This window comes from Fonsecaea erecta (assembly GCF_001651985.1).
Source record: "Fonsecaea erecta strain CBS 125763 chromosome Unknown Scaff5, whole genome shotgun sequence".
NCBI lineage: Eukaryota > Fungi > Ascomycota > Eurotiomycetes > Chaetothyriales > Herpotrichiellaceae > Fonsecaea > Fonsecaea erecta.
Genome location: NW_017387248.1, coordinates 1,721,009 through 1,742,177, shown reverse-complemented (window position 1 = coordinate 1,742,177; position 21,169 = coordinate 1,721,009). Strand labels below are relative to the sequence as shown.

The 21,169-nt window shown below is 51.8% G+C and overlaps 6 protein-coding genes across 6 annotated transcripts; 3 read left to right on the top strand and 3 right to left on the bottom strand.

Moving 5' to 3' along the window:
* Window positions 1-1,529: 1,529 nt before the first annotated feature.
* On the bottom strand, window positions 1,530-2,739 carry AYL99_06692 (hypothetical protein; the record flags this gene model as incomplete). The annotated part of the gene is made up of 2 exons (XM_018838201.1): window positions 1,530-2,201; window positions 2,254-2,739. The coding sequence occupies 2 exons, from the start codon at window positions 2,737-2,739 to the stop codon at window positions 1,530-1,532; spliced, it is 1,158 nt and encodes a 385-aa protein (XP_018692761.1).
* Window positions 2,740-3,367: 628 nt separating this feature from the next.
* AYL99_06691 (hypothetical protein) lies at window positions 3,368-9,915 on the bottom strand (the record flags this gene model as incomplete). The annotated part of the gene is made up of 2 exons (XM_018838200.1): window positions 3,368-9,752; window positions 9,806-9,915. 2 exons carry the CDS (start codon window positions 9,913-9,915, stop codon window positions 3,368-3,370), a joined length of 6,495 nt encoding a protein of 2,164 aa, XP_018692760.1.
* Window positions 9,916-10,659: 744 nt separating this feature from the next.
* Window positions 10,660-11,185, top strand: AYL99_06690 (hypothetical protein; the record flags this gene model as incomplete). The annotated part of the gene is made up of 3 exons (XM_018838199.1): window positions 10,660-10,666; window positions 10,721-10,776; window positions 10,841-11,185. 3 exons carry the CDS (start codon window positions 10,660-10,662, stop codon window positions 11,183-11,185), a joined length of 408 nt encoding a protein of 135 aa, XP_018692759.1.
* Window positions 11,186-11,462: 277 nt separating this feature from the next.
* Window positions 11,463-12,491, bottom strand: AYL99_06689 (hypothetical protein; the record flags this gene model as incomplete). Its single annotated transcript, XM_018838198.1, has 1 exon — window positions 11,463-12,491. The coding sequence occupies one exon, from the start codon at window positions 12,489-12,491 to the stop codon at window positions 11,463-11,465; it is 1,029 nt and encodes a 342-aa protein (XP_018692758.1).
* A 1,020-nt stretch (window positions 12,492-13,511) lies between these two features.
* On the top strand, window positions 13,512-17,012 carry AYL99_06688 (hypothetical protein; the record flags this gene model as incomplete). The annotated part of the gene is made up of 2 exons (XM_018838197.1): window positions 13,512-14,931; window positions 15,175-17,012. 2 exons carry the CDS (start codon window positions 13,512-13,514, stop codon window positions 17,010-17,012), a joined length of 3,258 nt encoding a protein of 1,085 aa, XP_018692757.1.
* Window positions 17,013-19,942: 2,930 nt separating this feature from the next.
* AYL99_06687 (hypothetical protein) lies at window positions 19,943-20,566 on the top strand (the record flags this gene model as incomplete). The annotated part of the gene is made up of 2 exons (XM_018838196.1): window positions 19,943-19,993; window positions 20,075-20,566. 2 exons carry the CDS (start codon window positions 19,943-19,945, stop codon window positions 20,564-20,566), a joined length of 543 nt encoding a protein of 180 aa, XP_018692756.1.
* Window positions 20,567-21,169: the final 603 nt, after the last annotated feature.

Here is a 21,169-nt window from a genome sequence, read left to right as displayed (position 1 = left end):
CCAACCACTGAGATTAGATCTAAGAGTAGTCCCTAGGAATATCTATCTACGGAGTACTCTCTGCCTCTCTGGCTCCTCCACTCCCATCTTCTGTGTGCCTAACCACAACACTCTGATGAACATAATGAGTCTGGGTCGAACACCCCCGCCCCGCTTCCAGTACAGCAGCAAGCCTACCAAGAGTCGCATCAGTTAGATATCTGTTTCTCGAGCACCTGCCCCCAGAGGACGGATGGAGAGGATAGGGTTATCTGTACCTTCATGCCCCAGCTTAAGCAACAGTCGCAATCACTTGTGCACTCCTTGTCGTAGCCCGGAAGTATGCTACATTTGCAGGAGTCGTCACTGTCTTGATTTGTCGAGATCGCTTCGACCTTGGAGGAGCCGAAATCAGTCGAATCCGTGGACTTGTTGCTGGTGTCGTTGATATCAGAGGATGTGGTCAGAGCAGTCGCTGGACTCAGCATGAGAAGGAAAAGGGAGACGATCAAGGCAAGAGACCTCATCGTGTCAAGTTAGTTCTGTGGTTGGTCATGCAGCAGCGAGAGAAACTGTCTGGAGAAGAGAATGCAGAGATAGGGAACCGATCCGTCACACCTTGAAGGACGATGCCGCCTTTTGCTACTGACAGCACCTTGTCAACCTGATCTTGTCACCCCGTCAGGCCCGTTTGCCGCATCCATTCACAACAGAAGATCTCCACTCCATCTCGAATGCGCAGTGTTCGTGTCGGATTTCACTTCCTCGATGACTTCACACAGCACAATGAGGAGCAATAGTTGTTCGTGAGCGCCATGAAGGCCGGCAAAAAGTTTTGCTGGGAGAGGCAGCAGCAGGCCTTTCTGCGTTCACGTTAGCGACGTCGTCTGGTACATCCGGCGCCAATTGGAAACGCTGAAGCAGGACTCACTTCAAAGCCCCAGCTTGCACAACAGTCACAGTCCTCGTAGCATTTCGCGTCGTAACCAGGAAGGATGGAACATCCGCAAGACTTTGCCTCCATGCTGAGATTGGATAGACCAGTGATGTTTACACCGGTGGTGTCATTGACAAGCATAGACGTGATACTAGAGGTGTTGAGCAAAAGTAGGGCAATGGACAGAACAGTGAAACGCCGCATTTGGGCTGAGACTTGTGGCGCTCGAGAGATCTTTCGTTCCAGGTCGTCTTCTTGAGGGTGAAAAAGGAGTAATTGATTGTGATAGCTACCGTAGACAGTGTAGGCTGCGATGTCTCGCTCGTTGTTAGACAGTTATATCCGTCCGTGTCCGAATCGCACCCAAAAGTGAGTCAATGGTAAATAATCTTAGAGTACGACTGGATCGGCACATGGAAGGTAAAGGCTAACAATGCAACTCCTCTCGCTGATGACTGGGGGTACAAACATTGTACGAATAGGGAAAAATGCTCCTCCGCTCATGAAAATAGCCCATGCTCAGGACTCTTTGTAGTCTTGCGGTTGAAAGAAATCTCATCCACGGAATGCTTGTAGAATCATATCTCACGATTATGCCGTGTGCCCGCCACGTCTACCGCTTCCTAGCTCCTGCTGATCCATCTGAAAGCGCAGTGGTCTTCCCCAGAACAGTCGGTTCCTCTTTCTCCTCGTTCGGGGTCTTGGGTCCAGAAAGAGTCTCATAGTCGAGCTCCGTCGCAGCAGCCTCCACCATGCTTTGCTTTCGTTCGCGTTCTCGCGGAAATTCCTCGTGGGGCTTGCCCTCGAACCTCTTGTGCACTGCCTCAATCATCTTGCCGAACCAATAGAAGTTCAATGAATTGAGAACCAGATTGCAGGTCAGATACACTCCAGCCAGCCAAATCGGAACAGCTTCGGTCTGCATCCCAGTAAACTGCATCACCTCGGACTGCGCGACAATGCAGCTCTTGTCACCCAAGCAGAGTTGCCCATCTCGGGGGACAAATATCGAGGAATGTGCAGAGGTGGGGATCTCTCGAAGTACCGGACCGGACTGCACGTTCAGGTGCATCGTGTGCCAAACATCTTGATAGACCCGCAACGACTGGTAGGTGCCCCAGATTAAGCGGCAACCGAAGAACACCGATAGAAGAATCATCCCGTTGTACCACTGAAGCTGAGATCCGGTCATGTTGAGCTTGTCGCAGAACCAATGGATGTTGAGGAAGGGCGTGGATAGCTCGTAGAGAATAAACACTGGGCCATAGTAGTTACAAAATGGTCTCTGCACGTCTTGGTCAGTCAGGAAAACACGACTCCAGCTTCAAGCATCTTACAAATCCTAGGGCGAAAACTGAGAGTGCGGTGATGGCATGGGCCAGGATACCAGGGCCAAAGATCTTGAGATAGCGCGCGCTCACAACAAGATCCCAAACGAAGTAACCCGTCGCCAGCCCTTGAATAAGCCCGGAGGCGCCAGTATACCCATATATCCGCTCAATAGCACTCCCTTGCATATCCTTACGCTCTTGATCCTTGAACATGACCCATAACGCCGCGGTGTTGATGACACACGACTGCAGCATAGACACCACGTGCACATCCCAGTTGATGCGAGTGCGTCGCGTGAGCTTTGGATAGATGTCGGGGAAGAGGAAGTTCGACAGGATCGGCGAGACAATGGACTGGGTCGTCTGGTAGAGGATGAAGGCTCCCAAGACTTCGTGAATATGATTCGGGAGGGAAGGGAGGTGGAGAGCCTCGCTGAAGGGCGTCACCAGACTCACAAGCCATGGTGGAGGAGGCGGGAGAGGATCTAGCATCGTTCAGAGAGACTGATGTGTCTGGCGGTCGGAACTGTGAGGTTGCAAGAGGATGTCTCGTCAACTGAGTCTGATAGAAATAATGTAGGTTGCTTTGGAAGTCAATGAGTGTGCATAATAACAGGGAGTTAGGCGAGTAATTTGTCCAAGTTGGATTCAAACAAGTGGCATCGTGTATCTGGACTCGCTGGTCCCGGACACAGCGAATGGGAAAGGAATGACGCACAAGCAGGCGGAAATTGTTGGGGGGGAACACTAGGCGCCTTTGGTGCCTCAAGCGAGGAAGGTGATCACGTTGGCACTTTGGCAGCCCGGGGGCTCCAGGGGTTGTACACCTGATTGGCCACCCCCCAGGGGAACAGAGCTGTACCAAGGAAAGACTATACATGAGTACGCACGTGTCAGCCACCAATTCCCCAACGAGTATTAAGGCAAACTGTCAATCAATCAATGTCCCTGTTGAGTATCTTGATACTTAATCTGTCATCATCCCGTTTCGGGCACTGTTCTGCATTACTCGCTGAACGCTCACTACCCTGCATCTCACTATCTAGCCAAGAAACAAATAGACAGCAAGCATTCCAAAACGCCATCCCTCTCATTTCCAATCTCCTCAACTTCCCATATCCTACGCCGTCATGTGAAAGTATTCGTTATGGCTCTCGGAGCCTGCTGTCAATGGCTCAGTGCCTAGCCCGCTGTCACTGCCATGATACTTCATCCCTTCTTCGGTAATGGTAGGTGGAGGCTGCAGATCAGACATCGTTTCTGCTTCGACAATGGGACTATGCGACCCGTCCATTGTGCTCAATGCCATCGAGCCTTGTTGAGTCGAGTCTCTTTGATGGCTGTCAGCCGACTGGGCATTGTGCAGGACCATGGCTGTTTGGATATTCTCGTCCATCTCCTGTTCCTCATCCTCCTCGGCGATACTGTCTGTCTGCCCATTCACCGTTCCAACAATGCTGCTACCGCAGCTTGCTGAGCGCCTGCTGTCTCTACTCAACGTGCTTCCCGTGCCATAGGTCATGCTGTCGGTATACATGACGCTGGTGCCGTAGCTGGTCCTCCTCTCAGTGCTTGTTTCGCTATGGTTGTCATCATCACTCTCATCATGGTCAAAGTTCTCTTTGTCTGTCAACTCTGACGGGGCACCATTCCAGCTGGCCTTCCGTCCATTGAGATAACTGCTAGGGTTACTCTTCACGGACTGGCTGCGTTTGAGACTGACAAGGCCGGTGGATTTAGGCACCGGGGCAAGCATCAAAGCCATATCAGGCGTGTTTCGACCACGGTTTCCCGTGACATGGCTGGTGCTGAGAATTCGACGATCAATAGCGGACGTTCTCGGAGTCGACGCTGCCTTGGAATTTGAAGTAAGTGGCGTCCTCTTTTTCAAGGCCGTGCCAACAGCGCTGCCGATCGCTGACTTTCCGCCCTTGATAGAAGTTCTGGCTGTTGCCGTGCTGGCGGTGCTGGGGACACGCTTGAGACTCATCGACGCATCGCGTTCAGCCGGGCTGATTCTTGATCTGTTGATAGTTTTGGAGGATGTCTTGACCGCTCGAGCCTGGTTCACAAGTCCCTCAAGGATGCGACGCTCAAGGACCTCTGCCCTGGCATTCATTTCGCGCATTTCGTCTTGCCGGATTTGCAGCGCGGTCTCGAGCTTCGCCACGTCTCGAGTCAGTTTCTTTGTCTGTCCAATGAGCTGTTCCTGTTCTCGCTTCAACAGTGCCATGGACTCCAAAAGAGAGTTCTTCTCTTCGTTGAGTGTAACAATATCAGCCTCGACTTTCTCCTTCTGGGCTGTTCGCTTCTCCAAGGCGATCGCTGCCTCCGTTGCCTCGGCAACTTTGGAGTCATGATGCTCTCCCATCAGTCTCGCCTGCGTTGTCACCATGCTTGCGATCTCAGCCGCAGTCGACATAACTTGTTGGTGGATCTCGTCAAGTTTTTGAAGGTTGGCCAGAGAATCCCGAGTCTCTTTCTGTTGGTCCTCCAGCCCTGCAAAGATCTCTTTCGCTTCACTCGCATGGGAAACAAGCGTGTCCAGCTTGTCATGCAGCCCGGTATTGTTCTCCACTGAGCCGGCGTGGGATAGAAGAGTGTCCAATTTGTCGTGCACCTCGCTAATCGCCGTCGACGAGTTGTCCCGGGAGAGTAAGGTGTCCAACTTGTCATGTAACTCGCTGATATCCTTGGCAGAGCTGGGACGGGAGAGGAGAGTATCCAACTTATCGTGCAGTTCGCTATCATCGTATTCCTTTTGGGCAGGTAGCTCCCTAGCCGCTTCAACCGCCGGCAGCGCTGGCAACAAGGGTGGTATAGCTGCTGGGATGGAGTCCACGCCAGATTTGATCTCCTCTGTCGCCCGTGCAAAGCTCTCTGTTTGCTGCTGCGAATGCTCATAGTGCTGGGTGACCACTCCGAGGACTTCCTGGATTGCAGAGAGGACTGCTGGTTGATGGTCTGACAGACTGCCTTCAACTCTTGTTGCTGCCGCCAATGTCTTTGCGATTTCCTCTCGAGTCACGCCATGTTCGAAGGCATTGGCAGTGTGGAGGTTGTCCACCTTCGAGTTAGTCTCTTCAATTGACCCGAAGACAGTTTTTGAGTCTTCGGAGATCCGCTCACAGGTCTCTGTGACTGTTGTCCCCAAAACATCCATGAGCGATTTGAGATCGTCCACAACCGCTTTGGTACTGTTCGTGGCTTCCAGATGTGCGCTGTCTCGCTCTTCTAGAGTACTTAATTTTGCATCACTGGCAAGCTGAGCATCATCGTACTTGGTCATCAGTGCATTGAACCTGTCCTCAATCACAGATTTGAGCTCCGCACCCGTCTCTTCATGCTTGGTGAAAAGTGTAGCATCTCGCTCTGCCATCTCAGCTTTAATGGTAGATTGATGGTCCATGTGGCGGTCGAGTTCGTCTTTGATCATGGTGGACATTTCCTCAACGCTGGCTGCAGTAGCATATTTGCTCATATCATCATGATGCATACCAAGTACTTTGTTCAGTTCCACAATTCCCTCTGCACTTCCTTCTACCTTTCCGATGAGTTCATCTCGGAGGTCACCGATGATATTTTTGACATCGTCGATCTTCGTGGCCAGACCGCCGTGTTCAATCTTTCTGGCCTCAAACGCCTGCGCGGTAAGACCATTGTCGGCTTCGAATTGCTCCCGGAATGCTTTGAGATCATTTTTCACGTCGGTGATATCGTCTTTGCATGGGAGAGATCCAAGATCTGGCTGCTTGATATTTTCGATCTGGGTTTTGATATCCAAGCACAGAGACTCGACTACTTCCAAGTCGGACTTATCGAGACCGCCCTGTTCGGTCTTTGGCTCCTCCAGTTTGGACCTGAACTCTTCCATGCTGGTTTGAACGTCTTTCAACATCAACTCGATCAGCGTGAAGTCTTCTCTGTTGGTTTGTTCAGCAGCCCGCTCAGTGGCGTCGTCGACCGCTACTTTGAGATCCTTAAGGGCAAACTCCAGGGCATCGATCTGACTCGATCTAGCCAAAGGCTCAGAATCTGGCAAGAGAGTCTCGTCGATCCTGGCCTTGATGTTTCTCAAGAGGGTTTCGATGGCTTCCGTGTCTTCTTTCGATGCGGTATTCTCGGGCATGACCAGCTCTGGAGGAGGCGCATCTCGAACTCCATTGATGGCATTGTTTACTTGATCAATGGCGGCGTACAAACCTTCCAGATCATCTTTATGGATTCTAGCCTCACTGGTATGGCTCCGGTCGACAGACTCTTGAACTTGTTGGATGGCGTCTTGAAGCTCATTCATGTCGTCTTTGTGTATTCGAGCTTCCGTCACAGGCGGTGGCCCGGCCATTCCGTCTAGCGCTTCGACTTTGATTCTCAACTGTGTGATCATCACCTTTAAACCTTCAATCTCGGTGGTGATGCGGTTCTGATCGTGTATCACCATTTCCTGTCCGCGGTTGGTGGAGGTGTCGGATTCGTCACTCTGTTTCTCCTGAAGCCTCGAAATATCTGCCCGGACATCCTCAATTCCCGTCTTGAGCGCATCAAGGATTTCGTAGCTTGCGCTGAGGTCAACCGGGCGATCAGTCAATTTCTGGATGTCGGCTCGGATACCGTCAACTCCGTCCTGAAAAGCATCGAGGAGCTCGCTGGTATTGGAGAGAATACTTTCGTTCCCGTCCATTTTGGGACGAGACGAGGCAATCCCTTCTCGGATGGCGTCGAGGACTTCCTCACGATCAAGTGAAGAGCCGCTTTTGACCAGCGCCCCGGCGAGAGCTGTGCGCATATGCTCCAATTCGTCCTTGACTAGGCGAACAATGTCTTCACTGTTACTGCTGAGGGTTGATTGTCGGTCGTCGGCTATGTCGCGGATAGCGTCGAGAATCTCGTCCTTTTCAGAGAGAGCATTGCTCCTTGCCATATTTTTGCTGATGGTCTCGCGAAGATGCTCGAATTCTTTTTCCATTGCGTCCAAGAGTTCAGGTGTGTTTGGCGCGCCATTCCCGCGTGCTGCAAACCCTTTGTCCAGATCCGCTTGCATGGCGGCAAATCCAGCCTTAACTGTGTCGATGATCTCGTCTTTGCCAGTAACATCAGCAGCGCGGTCAACATAGCTTTCTATGTCGGCCCTCAGGTCTTCCAATCCATCCTTGAGAGCATCAAGTACCTGTTCTGTATCCTTTCCGCTGGCCGCGGAATATTGCTGGAATTCATTCTTCATGCTGCCGAGGAATTCATGCATAGCTTCGATGACACGTTCTCCCATTCCTCCCAGGGGATTCTGTTCGCCTTCCAAGCATGATTTGATTGCGTCAAACAGATCTTCACGATTGAATTCGACCTCTTTGGCAACGCGGTCATGTTGAGAAAGGCCATCTTTGATCGCGTCACTTATATGATCCTTGGCGACAGTGTCATGCTGCGCCAGTCCTTCGCGCACAGCGTCGAAGACATCGTCTCTGGTGAGGTCAGTGCCTATCCCCCGCGGCGCAGACATATCTGGCCATTCGAGACCCTTGATGCCCTCACAGACAGCTGCAAGGATGTCTTCCCGAGTTATTCCAGTTGGCGCTGGGATGGTGGGAAGCTCGAAATCTGCAAGGCCCTTCCTGACTGCCTCAAGAACGTCTTCGTACGTAGCACCGGCATCTCTGGCAGTGGGTTGTTGTGGCTGATATGATTTAAGACCCTCCTTCAACGTCTCCAAGATCTCATCTCGCTCCAGTCCGAAATGCTCAAGAGCGATTTCTGGTTTACAGTCCTCCCATGCCTCTCTCACGGCAGCGAGTAGTTCATCTCGTTCAGCCACAGGATCTCGGATTGGTTGTTCAGCAGGCTGCGGTAGCTCCGCGAGGACTTCACGAATTGCCCGCACGACCTCTTGTGTATCGACCGCTGGACGGTTGTGCTCTGCTGATCGTCTCCCACTTTCTCGAACAATGTGATGCATGTGTTCCTTGAGCTCAGCAAGACCTTGCTGGACAAGGATGGCAATTTCGTCTCTGGTCGCTGCTTGCGTTTCCAAAGTTGAACCTTTGGCTGGCGACGTCGTTTGATCCAATTTCTTTGCAATCTCACGGCCCATTCCCAAGACTTCTCCACGAAGTTCTCGAACCAATACTTTCACTTCATTTGTAAGGCCGCCTCCTTGGGCCAGTGATTGCTTGACACTCTTCAACATTGCGACAATGTCGTCAATCACCGGCTCGGAGCCTGACATAGCAACACGTCCTTCGGGACCTGATCTTGTTTTCCCAAGTGTTGCCGCTTTTGACTCCCCTTCAAGATAAAGATCAAGATTTGAAGGACCCTTAGTGCTATCGTTGCCGCTTGAGCGCACGAGCGCACGTGATCCGGATTCCTCCTTCATGTCCTTCATGAACACTAGGATGTCTTCCAGCTTCGACATCATGGCGGGGTCGAAGGCGATTGGGGTAGGGGCATCTGGATGCGATCGAACAAGAGCCTGTGACTTTACTGCTTCGAGAGTGCTCATGATTTTGTCTTGGCCTTCACGGGTGGCCATCTCCCTGAGCACTTTCTCGAGGAGCGCAATGCTTGCAGCACCGTCAACACATGTGAGGGAAGGCGACGCAGTCAATTCTCGATCAAGTGCGGCAGAGAAACTAGATGGGCTGCCGATGCGTGGCAGCCCGAGACTCTTAGGGCGTGGAGAGCCATTGTGTACCTTGTCGTCGAAATACATCCCCAAGTTAGGTGTCGATCTGTTAGCATCTGGGGGGGCTGCAAGCAATCGAGAGTCGAGGTTTGTGAATTTGCTTTCAAGACCCGCAATGAGCTCTCTGAGACTTTTGCGGATATCTTCGTCCCTCGCCGTGGTGGCCTCCTTGAGGCTCATGAGGTCACCGTAGTTATCTTTACTTCTCTTGTTCAGACTCGACATCTCCTTCTGAACGCTTGTTATAATTGATGTCAAGCTCAGAATCTGGTTCGAGAGGGCATCAAAGGAGTAGGACGTTGGAACCGCAGGCGATGCGCCATTTGTTATGTCACCCAGAGGGGTGGCATCCTGTCGATTTCTGATTGTCTGCAAGGCCAACATGTTCGATGGAGGCGGTGTATTCTCTGCTTCTTTGGATCTTGCCGAGTTCCTTTCGGTGGGAGTCGGAGTCTCTGACCTTGGTCTTGTTGGACTGCGCTCCGATGTTTTGCCGCTAGGGAAGTCTTCAAAATCCACGAATTTTGCTGTGCGAAGGCCTTTGTCTGGTGATCGCCTCTCCAAAGAATCGCTCAGTCTAGTAATGCCGGGGCTCTGGAGGTTCTGCATGCGCCTATTTTGCGCCCGTATGACATTTCTGTCCGGAGAAGCGGGAGGAGGATTGCTGGTGTAGGAGCTGGGTGCATTTTCTCGAGCTCTGGCAGCAATCAAGGCGGCGGCTTCGTCAATCCGTTTCGATGTATTAGATCTCGTTAGAGGGCTCCCAGGAACCCCAGGGTTCAACGGAAGTGGTGGAGGCGCTCTATCGGGATCTGAGCTATCCCACCTGTAAAACAAATCAGTATTTCCTGAGACAATGTCGCAAGAACAAGGGCTCACATAGGCACTGAGCTCCTGCCGGACTCTGAAAATGAATGTTGATGCTTGACCATTCGAGACTCAGCACGGTCCCGCGAAGCATCCCGCGAACTGGCAGAGTAAGTCGACATGGTCAATGCCTCTCTGTGGAGATTTGAATGCGAGGAATGTTGTCAATTAAAGCGAAGATGTCCAGTGCTCATAACGCACGTTGCTTACTCCGGCATGAGCCAGCACAAACTCAGCAAGCAAACAAGAAACAATGGGACGTAAAACTCAACGATGCTAGTATAACGGTGAAAGCAAGAGACTTTGGCAGTGGGCTGTTGGCACAAGTTGACGTCGGGTAGCAGTGCTCCTGTGATTGGCTAGACGAATCGGGATGTAAACAAAGCTAATTGACGAATCGGTTGACCTGCCTCTGCGGCTGAGGGGAGGCAAGCGAACCACACAGAAAACTTGACATTGTCTGACCACATCGGCTGGCCTCCGAATTCAACATTGGAACTTGCTGGACATCGGAATAAATGTCGCCCTGGTCTAGACATGATCGTAGTGACCGTCGTATGGTCTGTAACATACTTTTAATAGTAGCTCGAAGGACAGGGATTCTCCTGTTAAGGGCGACGCTCACCCCGTTGCTTGGGAGGATTACAAGCAAGTGGTAGCGGGTTTCTCATTGTCAGACCGCGATTTCTTTCCCAGCTTGGCGGGGGCATGCAACACTCCTGCAGCACGTGACTTCGAAAACCCTACTCCGCCAAGACTAATTTTTGAGCAATTCAGCATTCAGCAAGCGACTCCAGCATTTTGCAGCCTCAACTTCTCCCCGATTTATCCAACAACCTCCTCAAGCGCGGAAGTCTGACCCCAAGATGAAGTGTGAGTAGAAGCCGTATACAAGTGTACTTTGCGACATACTAACACACGAGACAGTTCTCAAGGTCGGCCGCGTGGCCATCATCACTCGAGGCCGGTACGCCGGAAAGAAGGTATGGAAAGAGACATCGGATTCAACACATGAAACGGATCGCCGGTCTAACAGTCTCTCTCCAGGTTGTCATAATCCAGCCGATGGACTCCGGCACGAAACAGCATCCTTTCTCCTACGCCCTAGTCGCAGGCATTGAGCGCTACCCTTCGAAAGTCACCCGCCGAATGGGCAAAAAGCGAATGGAGAAACGATCGAAAGTCAAGCCATTCATCAAGATGATCAACTACAACCACATCATGCCCACGCGATACACGCTGGAACTCGAGGGGTTGAAGAGTGTCATTTCGAACGATACATTCAAGGAGGTTTCGCAAAGAGAAGATGCAAAGAAGAACGTCAAAAAGGCCTTGGAGGAGAGGTACTTGAGCGGCAAGAACAGATGGTTCTTCACGCCTTTGAGATTCTGAGTGAGAGGTAGTGCACCATGTCTCAAAAACCCATTTGCCATGATACGCAGCGGAGGGGAGCCTTTAGACGTGTGGTCTCCGGTCGGCAGGAATCATTGCAACAGGGATGGATCAAGCCCGCCTTCGGGCAGTTTCGGGGTCAGCCAATGCAGCGAATGTTTATTGGGAAGGACCTCACACCTGTACCGCCGACGCTACGATGGATGACACGAATACAGCCCACGTGAAAACAATTCAATCTTCATTGCGTATTCATCGCGATTGATAGCTTCTGAGCTCATTCAAGATAAAGATCATCTTTCAGGCGCTGCAGATTCCGGAACAGCCCAGCTGCACCTCCACTTCCTTCATTTGAGCTTCTCGGATTTCTGCCCGTGGCTGAGTTTGATCGTACAGAACTGGCCACCTTAGAATTTCGAGCCCTCTCTCGTGCGTCCAGTGTCTTCCGCCTATCTTCCACCAGTTTAGCCAAGGAATCAACAAATTTCACTCTCGCCTTTTCCTCGCCCGTGCCCTTCCAAAGTATTGCGAGCTTCCTGTATTCATCGACTCTTTGGGATGCGGCCTCAAGGTTGGTATAGCCGGCTGACTCCTGGCCCAGTAGATCATCGATTTCTGCCCGAATGCTTTTCAATGCCTCACGCGCCTTGTCATCTTCAGCTGTGCTTTGTATTCCCAACTCAGGCGAGGAAACCGAGATGAGGTTTGAAGCCATGGACAACTCAGACGGAGGTATTGGCCATTTCATCGCTTCCCCAAAGATGGTAATGACAGACTCAAGACGTGCTTTCACCTTGCCTAGCAACCGTAGTCGCGTCATGAAATCAGGCTCATTCTCCAATTCCACGTTTTGCAAAGTGCCTTCATCATCAGCCTCGGAATTTAAAGTAGGTGGCACATTGCCAGTGACCTCGTTGTTGACGAATTGGCTAATGTCATGCCGCAGCGAGTCGGTCAACAGCTCGTGGAAGCCGTTCGCATCACCACGAAGCACCTCCACCTCATAGGCGAGACGATTTCCACTGCGAATGATCTCGTCCGTCAGAGATGTCAATTCTGAGGAGGCGCGGATGCTGATTGTGTTCAGCGATGTGAGAAGTGCGAGTGAGTCGGAAGAGGCACTCTGAATTTGCGTGGACTTGCTTGTTTTCAAGTTCTGGATCTGAGAAGACAAGTTTAAGCTGGGTAGTGAGTCGTTCAGAAAATCGACAGGGTCAAATTGAGGATGATGGAGTTTTGTAAGCATAGAGCCGCTGCCGTCGTCATTCTGTTGGCCGTGCTCTTCGGCATCTATGCGAGAAGGCATATCGGTCTAGGGAGTTCCGTCTGTGGCAAGCCTCAGCAAATTCGAGCCTTCATGCGTGGTATCAAGCAGGCATCCGCCGTTGCCCCTTCACCGTAGATTTTTGGGTCGACGGTTTATTGTTCTCCAGCGACCCGCCATGACCACGACATGCCGTGTGCAGTATCTTCACTACCAGGGACGATGGATGGTGTGGAAATGGGTCAAGGACTTGTCAGTATCACATAATAGCCAAATGCACTTTCGTGTCGCCATCGCCACGTCGGTTCGGAACAACTATGTACCGAAAGGGCGGACATCCCCTTGGCACGACCAGCCTATTTCTTGTGTTTTAGCCATCTCTTCCATCTCTCTTCTTCCACGTTGGCGAAGCATTGTAGGTAGGGGATTCGTGGTCTTCAGAAATTGCAAAGACCATGCTCGACGGTGAGGCTGATAACAAAGTGAACAGAAGCCAGTCCGTGGACCAGGCCGCCACAAGGCGAGAAAAGAGTGAAACATGACAGTTCCGCTTGCCATCCTGTCTTGGTCCAGTATGAGCAGCAACAGTGGGAAACGCAAACCCAGACCGACTCAAGGCCCAACGCCTGCAACGACCCTGACAAAATTCCCTATCCTTGCGCTGCACCCTAGAAGATGCGTCTTGTTTAACCATACGCTCCGCATTATTGACTTTGGCCCAATGCATGCTCGTCGACCATTAAGTGCATGTCTGCCTCACTGCCTCTATCTTTGTCGCGACTTTCCACTCTTTCCCACTGTTTTGATTTCCCTGCTCGTTTTTCAGTTCTCTTTCTTCTTCACCTCCTGACTTGCCCTGCCCTCCACATTGCTGATGGCATCTGTTACCATGATGCTGCCTTCAATAAGCTGAGGCAACCCTGATTGTCCCCTTCGCTGGATCCTGCCAGTCACAGGATCCTCAAGATTGAGTCCCTCGAGTCCCTCCTGCCTGCTCCCTCGACATCAGATCGAAACCAACACGACTACCACCGACCGCCAACCACGCGATCCTTGCCCCCAATGGGCCGCAAGCTCTTCCTGAGCCATCTGGCTGACGCCACCGACCTGGAAATCGAGAATATCCACAGCATCCATAGCCCCGAAGAGGGTGTCGTTGCCTTCACCTATGCCTCTCTCAACAGCCAAGTTGACCAAGTCAACATTCAGGCTTTCGCCAATGATCTTGGAGAATATCCGGACGGTAACTCATTTGTGTTGTGTTCAAATGACGCCTCCCTCGATCCCGTCGTTGGAGAAACACTGCACAAAGCCACCGAAAATGCCCACGGCAAATCTATTGTCAAGCTGTTGACCGAAGTCGCGGCGCTGTTGGCAACGGCCATGACAAAAGGTCGCAACCAAGAAGATACCACAACCGACCATGTGATGGAGGACGATGGATTTGATTTCGCGTTTGAGGGTGATTCTGACGATGAATGTTTTGGTCTAGCTGCCCAAGGCACAAGCAGCACAGAGGTCGGCTCCAAGGACATCATCGACATCGCCAGCTCGTCAGCTGATTCGCGGGACAAAATGGAAAATATACTTCCAGATATTCAAGCCCTCAAGCTGTCAGGCTTCCGTGTCGGCATTTTTGGAAACATCGCCTCCGCCGGTATCCTATGTGTTTCAATCCGAGTTTCCAAACTCGGCCTCTCGGACGAAGCACTGCAGGCATGGAATGTGCCGCGAAAGCATTACTTCGTGTTGCTGATCAGATACACGGGAGGCTATCTGGACGCCGCCAGAGCTATCAAGGACCCGGATCTGGCAGGATCCTTAGGGATGCGAGTGGGCCTCTGTGATCACTACAAGCCGTCCCTCCGCGCAGTCCTCGCTCTCTATCAGTACACGAAGGCAGACAGTGCAACCTCAGCAGACGATCCTGACGCGAAATCAAACGATCACCACGCATTCCGAGCACTATTCATCGGCAATGCAATCAACCAGTTCCTCCAAGAACGGGCCCTCAAAATCATCTCAGCTCGGGATTTCTATCAGCTCAGTTGGCTCGGTGCAGAGAAGTTTATCAACGAGAGACAAGCGACTCCTTCCTCTTCGAGTGTTGACGACATGAAACCCTATGACTGCAACGATGACGATCGCGCAAGCAATCTTCCCCCGATAGTCGTGGCGGACCATATGCGCCAAAGTCGGTCTGAGAAGCCTTCTTTGCCACTAATCCTGATGCAGTTTGCCCTTAGACACTTCGTTCGATGCACAGAATTCTGCCTCGTATGCCATTGCCGGGTCGACGACGGGTTCGAAGCCTTGAAACCATACGTCTGCCTGAAGCCTCTCTGTCTCTACCAGTTTATGTCGCTTGGTTTCGGCCCTCGCCTGGAATGGGAAATTATGGGCCAACCATACGTTGTCGACCTTCTGGTCAGCTTTTGCTATGCAGCTGCTTCCAGTGGCAGACTCAAGGAGTTTCCTATTGGTATGAACTTGATGGTACCCGTTTTACCGCGTCTCCCTATTATGCGCCCTGGTTCATTGTATTGCGAGACTCGATCTGGGCAAACGAATACCCCGCTAGTCGTCGACAAGTCTTTTGAATGTACGTACAGTGTGAACTTGAGGTGCCTGAAGGTCAAACAGGATGAAAAGAAGAACACATCACTTGAGAAACTCAGGCCTGGTGCTTGGCTTGTCCTCCACTCTGGAGACACTGACGCTGCAGTCCATGGTCGCGTCAAGAGTGTGGAGCTCCCTCAGGTTTGGCTTGACGCAACAATCACTGTTCCATCTCCGGGGCTACTTCCTAGCTTCGGCCGTGCCGCTGAAGAGTCTGGAGAAGACGACTCCTACCGCGAAGCGGATTGCTATCTGTACGACAAGACCTTTGATAGCCTCGATCAAGAACAGCAGGGAGGTGCCATCATGACGTTACTGGACGTCCTCCCACCTGTGATCGAGATGCGCCGCTCCTTGAAAAGCCAAGGACAAAGTCAAGAGCCCTGCCTCAAAGCATGCTCTAGGCAGATTCCAGAGCCGGCATTGAATCTTCTGCGTTGGATTGTCGCCTCCAACAGGTCTTGCATCATGCAAGTCGACGACATTGGCGGCGGCGACGGCGACTTAGTTTGCGGAAAGCCCGAAGACCGTGTTGGAGGAATGGATTCTTGGGTCCAGTTTCGCTTTGCGCAAGGAGCTCCTGACAAAGAGAAGCGATTCAATCGCAGCGTGAAGCAACATGCGCAGGCCACTGGAACCAAATACCCGACCCTTTTTGCGTGGCACGGTAGTCGAATGGGCAACTGGCATTCGATCGTACGACAAGGCCTCCGATATGATGAGATCCTCAACGGCAGATCATACGGGCATGGCATCTACATGAGCCCCCACGCGTTCGTAAGTTTGGGATATAGCAAGGAGCCTGTTATTGAGTATAGAAAGTGGCAAGGCACCGTTTTCAAAACTACCAAGGTGATTTCCCTGCAGGAAGTTGTGAACGACCCCGCGCAATTCACCTCTACCAACCCACACTATGTGGTCCCCGAGGTCGACTGGGTGCAGACTCGATATCTATTTGTCCAGACCAAGGATAGACCGCTTCGTAAGGACTTGGAGAGCCAAATCTACGAGCAGGATCCGGATCGACCGGCCCACAACGAAATGGGCCAGCCGATAACAATCCCGATAACCGCCATATCTAAGACTCGAAGACCCGGTAACACTATTAATACCGTCGGAACGCCTTCCGGGAAGCGTACCAAGAAACTCTCGGAAACAGACTTGGCAACGGCCGAGCAACAAGAGGAGTATGCAGACAGTGTCGTGTCGGATCCGGACGACCTCGCGGCGTTTCATATGCTCGATCAAACGTATGACTATCTTGAACCTAGCATCAATGCTAGAAGTCTTTGCGTCAACAGCAAGAAGCGGCCAGCAGAAGCGGCAGGAGATACCGATTTCGTACCTGGCAAACTGGACGTTACGAATATCAAGTTCATGGACCCGCCGCAGGACGCTAATCCTATGGCCACCAAGGCACTCATGCGTCTACTCAAAGATGCACTCAACACCCAGGAAACCACTCCGCCAGCCACACTCGGTTGGTACATCGATCGCAATTTGATCAGCAACATGTACCAATGGATTGTGGAATTGCACAGCTTTCCGAAAGATCTACCATTGGCTAAGGATATGAAAGTTGCGGGAGTGACATCAATTGTCGTGGAAATGCGGTTCACCAGCCAATACCCCTTCAGCCCCCCTTTCATTCGAGTGGTCAAGCCTCGCTTTCTGCCGTTCCGCCGAGGCGGAGGCGGGAATATCACCGAAGGAGGTGCAATGTGCATGGAGGTGTTGACAAATAACGGGTGGTCTGCCAGCCTTACAGTTGAAAGCCTCTTGCTGCAAGTGCGGCTAGTAATCTCTGATACAGAGCGGCCTGCGAGGCTCGCTGGTCAGCTCGGCTCTACCTATGGTGTTGGAGAAGCAAAGGCGGCATACATTCGTGCGTGTCTCGGCCACGGGTGGACAATTCCCGCCGGGTTTGAGACGATCCAGGAGTAGGAGCATGGACGAGGTTGGTGAATGCGGCGGATGATAAGAACATGGCAACAGTCCCAAGGATGCCTTGGCTTGGCCAGAAATTCTGCAGTAGGGGTACGAGTCTGCGCCTCAGGGCTTTGGTTACACAACCGAAAATTGCGTGGAGGGGTGGTCAGGGATACTGGATGATGCACGACGGGTAACATTGGCATGGGAAGAGGCCGCTGACATGACGTACTGAGGTTGAGGGAGACGACGTTGAGATAAGAGGCCATTCCCTTATGAGACACCAGACAGATCCGTAGCAGATAGCTGTTGAGTACTACATCAGCACCTCCCTCTGGCTGCTTAGTCTATCTCCGTTATGTGGGCACAGTGATGCATGGATGACAAGCCACCGAGATTTGCAGGTAGACAACAGACAGCAGACAGCAGATCAAAGTAATGATGGGACAGGATAGGCTGGCCCGGCCAAAGGGCCTAACATGTGGCATTTTATGCGTGTGTATCTCTCTCTTTCTTTGTCTATAGCACCCCAATCCACGCACATGTTAGCGCCTTCGACATGCCCTTGTCTATGGTATGCATAAAGGAGGAGCCACATGTCTGTCCGCCTACCTGCATGGCTATCTTTCTGTCTGCCTGTCCTTCCGTCTCTCCTCCGTTCCCCCCGAGGGAATACTAGCAAGATTACTCTGTCAAATCTTGCTGCGTGATGTGATTGTCAATCAAACCGGGATTGGGCAAAGACCGGGGTTTATAAGGGCGTGTGTGGGATGGGAGGGAGAACGTGTGAACGGGATATGAGAGAGACAAACCCATCGTCGGGGCACTTTTCGTTCCGCTTGATTACAACTACCTCGTATACCGCGTACTTGGTCCGCGGTTTGCAGTTTTCATTACATACCCACGAGTATAGCTAGGTACCTAGGCAGCTAGTCGGCAGGTGGTTGTGCCCGGCAGGTTATGTAACCCTAACATGTGTCCTTCAGAGGTATTATTTGTTTACTTTATCCTTACTTGTAACACAGTATCTCCACTAGAACCATCCATTAGGATAATATGGGATTTTTGTCTTGCATGACAAATATACCTTACCTCAATTTTCAGTCCGAATGCGTGGTCTCGATGATGGAACCCATGTGCCGGGTGTCTATGCATCGTTCAGTCATCCTGGTCCCAACTTCCCCGTGGGAAGGAAGGAGGGGAGGATGCCGGACACGGACAGATGGTGCGATACTAGTCGATGAGTGGAGGAAGGATCATGTAAAAAAAATGTTAACATGGGCCAATGGGGCAAAAACGGGCTCCATGGGACGGGATGGGTATGGCATGGTATGGTATGGGAAAACTGATTCCTTTAGAGTTTTTGATCTTTGATAGTCGTCGTCGGAAAGCACTCCCATCATTGAGTCGCCAAGTGCAGATCGATCGGTCGAGAGAGAAAGAGAGTCTGGGGCGAGCTTAGGGGGGAATACACAACGTACCGTATATACATGAGTAGACTTACTTCGGGATAGTTCTTGGTGTTGTTAGGTTGTGCATATGCAGGGCCGTTTTTAGAACCTGCAGTATCCACAGCCCGCGCATTTTCACATGCGAGCCAAAAGAATTATAGCAAAACAAATGCACCATGCCATTCGCAATCTCGTCTGACAGAGCTCCATCTCCATCATCGTGGGCGTTTGCTCGAGAGACGAAGGGAAGAATGATTTTAGTTTTCTTGGGCGACGGACGGGAAGTACCGTGTATCTCGTCAGATGCCCGTGATCCAAGGTTTGCTCCCTCAGTCCGCTGCTTACCCCAGGGAAAAGGATCCGCGAATGCAGCATGCATGATGGGTCCGAGGCAGAACTGTGCGGAGGAATCAACAACCCGGGCTACCCGTTGTTGCAGCAGTGCCAGCAGGGATATAGATTGCATAAATGCTACTTGTCGGAAGTGCGCACTATCATCCCACCTTCTGCTCTTTGTCTGATAACGACGAAACAAGCACTGACCTCCTACCTAGCCGCGCATGTGCAACACAAGTCAGAGCACCGGCACGACGTTTCAGGCGTCAGGAGAGCTCTGTCGTGGCCATAGAAGACGAGGCAGCTCCAGGCACCATATTCGGGTTCCCGAAGGAAGTGGTGTGAAGACGGCGACAAGAGCAAGAGGCGAGGGAGAAGCGAAAGTGGGTAGGGGGTCATTCCACGTAGGTGCAAGTGCCACGAGTGGATGGTGGACGGCAATGCGCGACAAGTGAGTTGAGTGACAGGGGAAAAGATCATAGTCTGTGGCCCGAGGCTTGTACTTTCACATGCTCGTCTTGGCGGCTGCGTGGGTTGCAACCAGCATCTTCTCTCGGGCCACTGAACCAATGCGCCTGCGCCCTGGACGGAGCGAAATCAAGGCCTGGTGAGCCATGAAATCATCTCCCTTCTTCACCCGTCTAATGGAAATGGCGAGTGGTCCAGTAGCATCTCAACAAGATTGCCAAAACCCCCTTTGGGACCACGCAAGCAAAGAGCACGAAATCGCATTGTCACCTATTTAGCTCAAAGTCGAGGGCAGCGCCATATTATTCCCGCCCACTCCCACCTACCTATCTGCCTACCTACCTTGTTCCTGCTCATTCCTGCTTTTTTTTACTTCTGCCTCCGTGACGAAAACAGACCCATCTTCTCCTTACCAGAGCTGCTTTGACCTGCCACTGACCTGTAATCGGTTCCACTCTTCACACCACCCTGTGAGTATATTGGCCCTTGGGTTCCTGCAGTCAATTCCCCGAGCACCGCAGATCCACGCTTGCCTTCCTCAACAAAAGCAAGAACCCAAGTAACTGGAACTGCTTCTTCTTTTCCTTCTCTCCCGCTGCTTACCGCACTTGCAATCACTGTTCTGTCGTCCAAGTCTCTCCGGACATCACTGATCGAACTGCAGCTCCTCCAAACGTCAATCAACACACCATGGGTGAAGCGACCGTCAACGGCGACATGCCGCATTCTGCCTTCTTCTCGGTAAGTGAGCCCCGTGGACGGTCTCCGATTACTGGCAGAAGGGTTGTCTCACGAACACTGCTAATCGCTTCTTCTTTCTAGCATATACAATCCTATCCTCTCGTCTCAGATTCGATCAAGACCATTCAAGAGAACCCCTACGGTGTCAAATCGATCGAACTGACCAACGCCGGCTACACGAAATTTGTCAAACCCACGCTGCCCTACTTCCAGACACCGGCCTCGTACGCAAAGCCCTATGTCGCCAAGGCTGATGAGCTGGGAGACAAATTCCTCACCAAATTCGATGAGCAGGTGCCAATTGTCAAGGCCGAGACCAAGGACATTCAGGACAAGGTTATGAGCTACATCCAGTGGCCCCTGGACACGGCAAACACTACCAAGGAGTGGGCTTTGGATACATACAAAGACGAGTACAAGAAGTGCGGAGGAGAAGGCTACGTGGCCGGCGGCAAGGCGGTCATCACCACCTCTCTGATTCTGAGCTCCGATGTCCTCAAATGGATCAGCTCGTTCCTCCAGGCCAAGAAGGAGCAGGCCAAGGAGGTTGCCAACGAAAAGACCAGCAAATAAGTGCTCGTCTGTCCACTGCACGTCGTCTACTCTGTTCCTACTGCCCGATCATCGAGAGCTCGAGCTCTCAAATCATGTACAAATGAACCAGCACCAGCATTCGATACCCTGATAGCTACCGGCGCACTGGACGAGATCTGGTCTCCCTTGTGGTAAATCCGAGCCCCTTGGAGCATCTTACCCAGCAGCACCACAACAATCCAACAACCCGAATGAATTCACATGAGCAAGCGATAATCGACCCTTGGTTTCTGTTCTCGCACGCATCATCCGCTGCTGCGGATTCCCTTTCCGCCAGTCTGGATTTACCTTTGATAGACGTTTGTTTGTCTGCGCTTCTGAAAATGCATAGAATCGGTAGTTTCTCTTGAAATGATATGAAGTCACTCCTCCCAATGTCCAAGTCGCCTCTGGTGGCGATCAGCAACGCAATCTTTTGTTGAGCTGCGGCGGTTTCTGAAACTGGGGTTCCGACAAAAAAAAAAGCATGTGAAAGTGACTTTCCCGCCTCTTATCGTTATCAGAAATTTTCACATGTCATGATGTCGTCTGTGGAGACTGAGAGAGCGAACGGTCCCCCATTTGGACTCATGAGGCAACTCA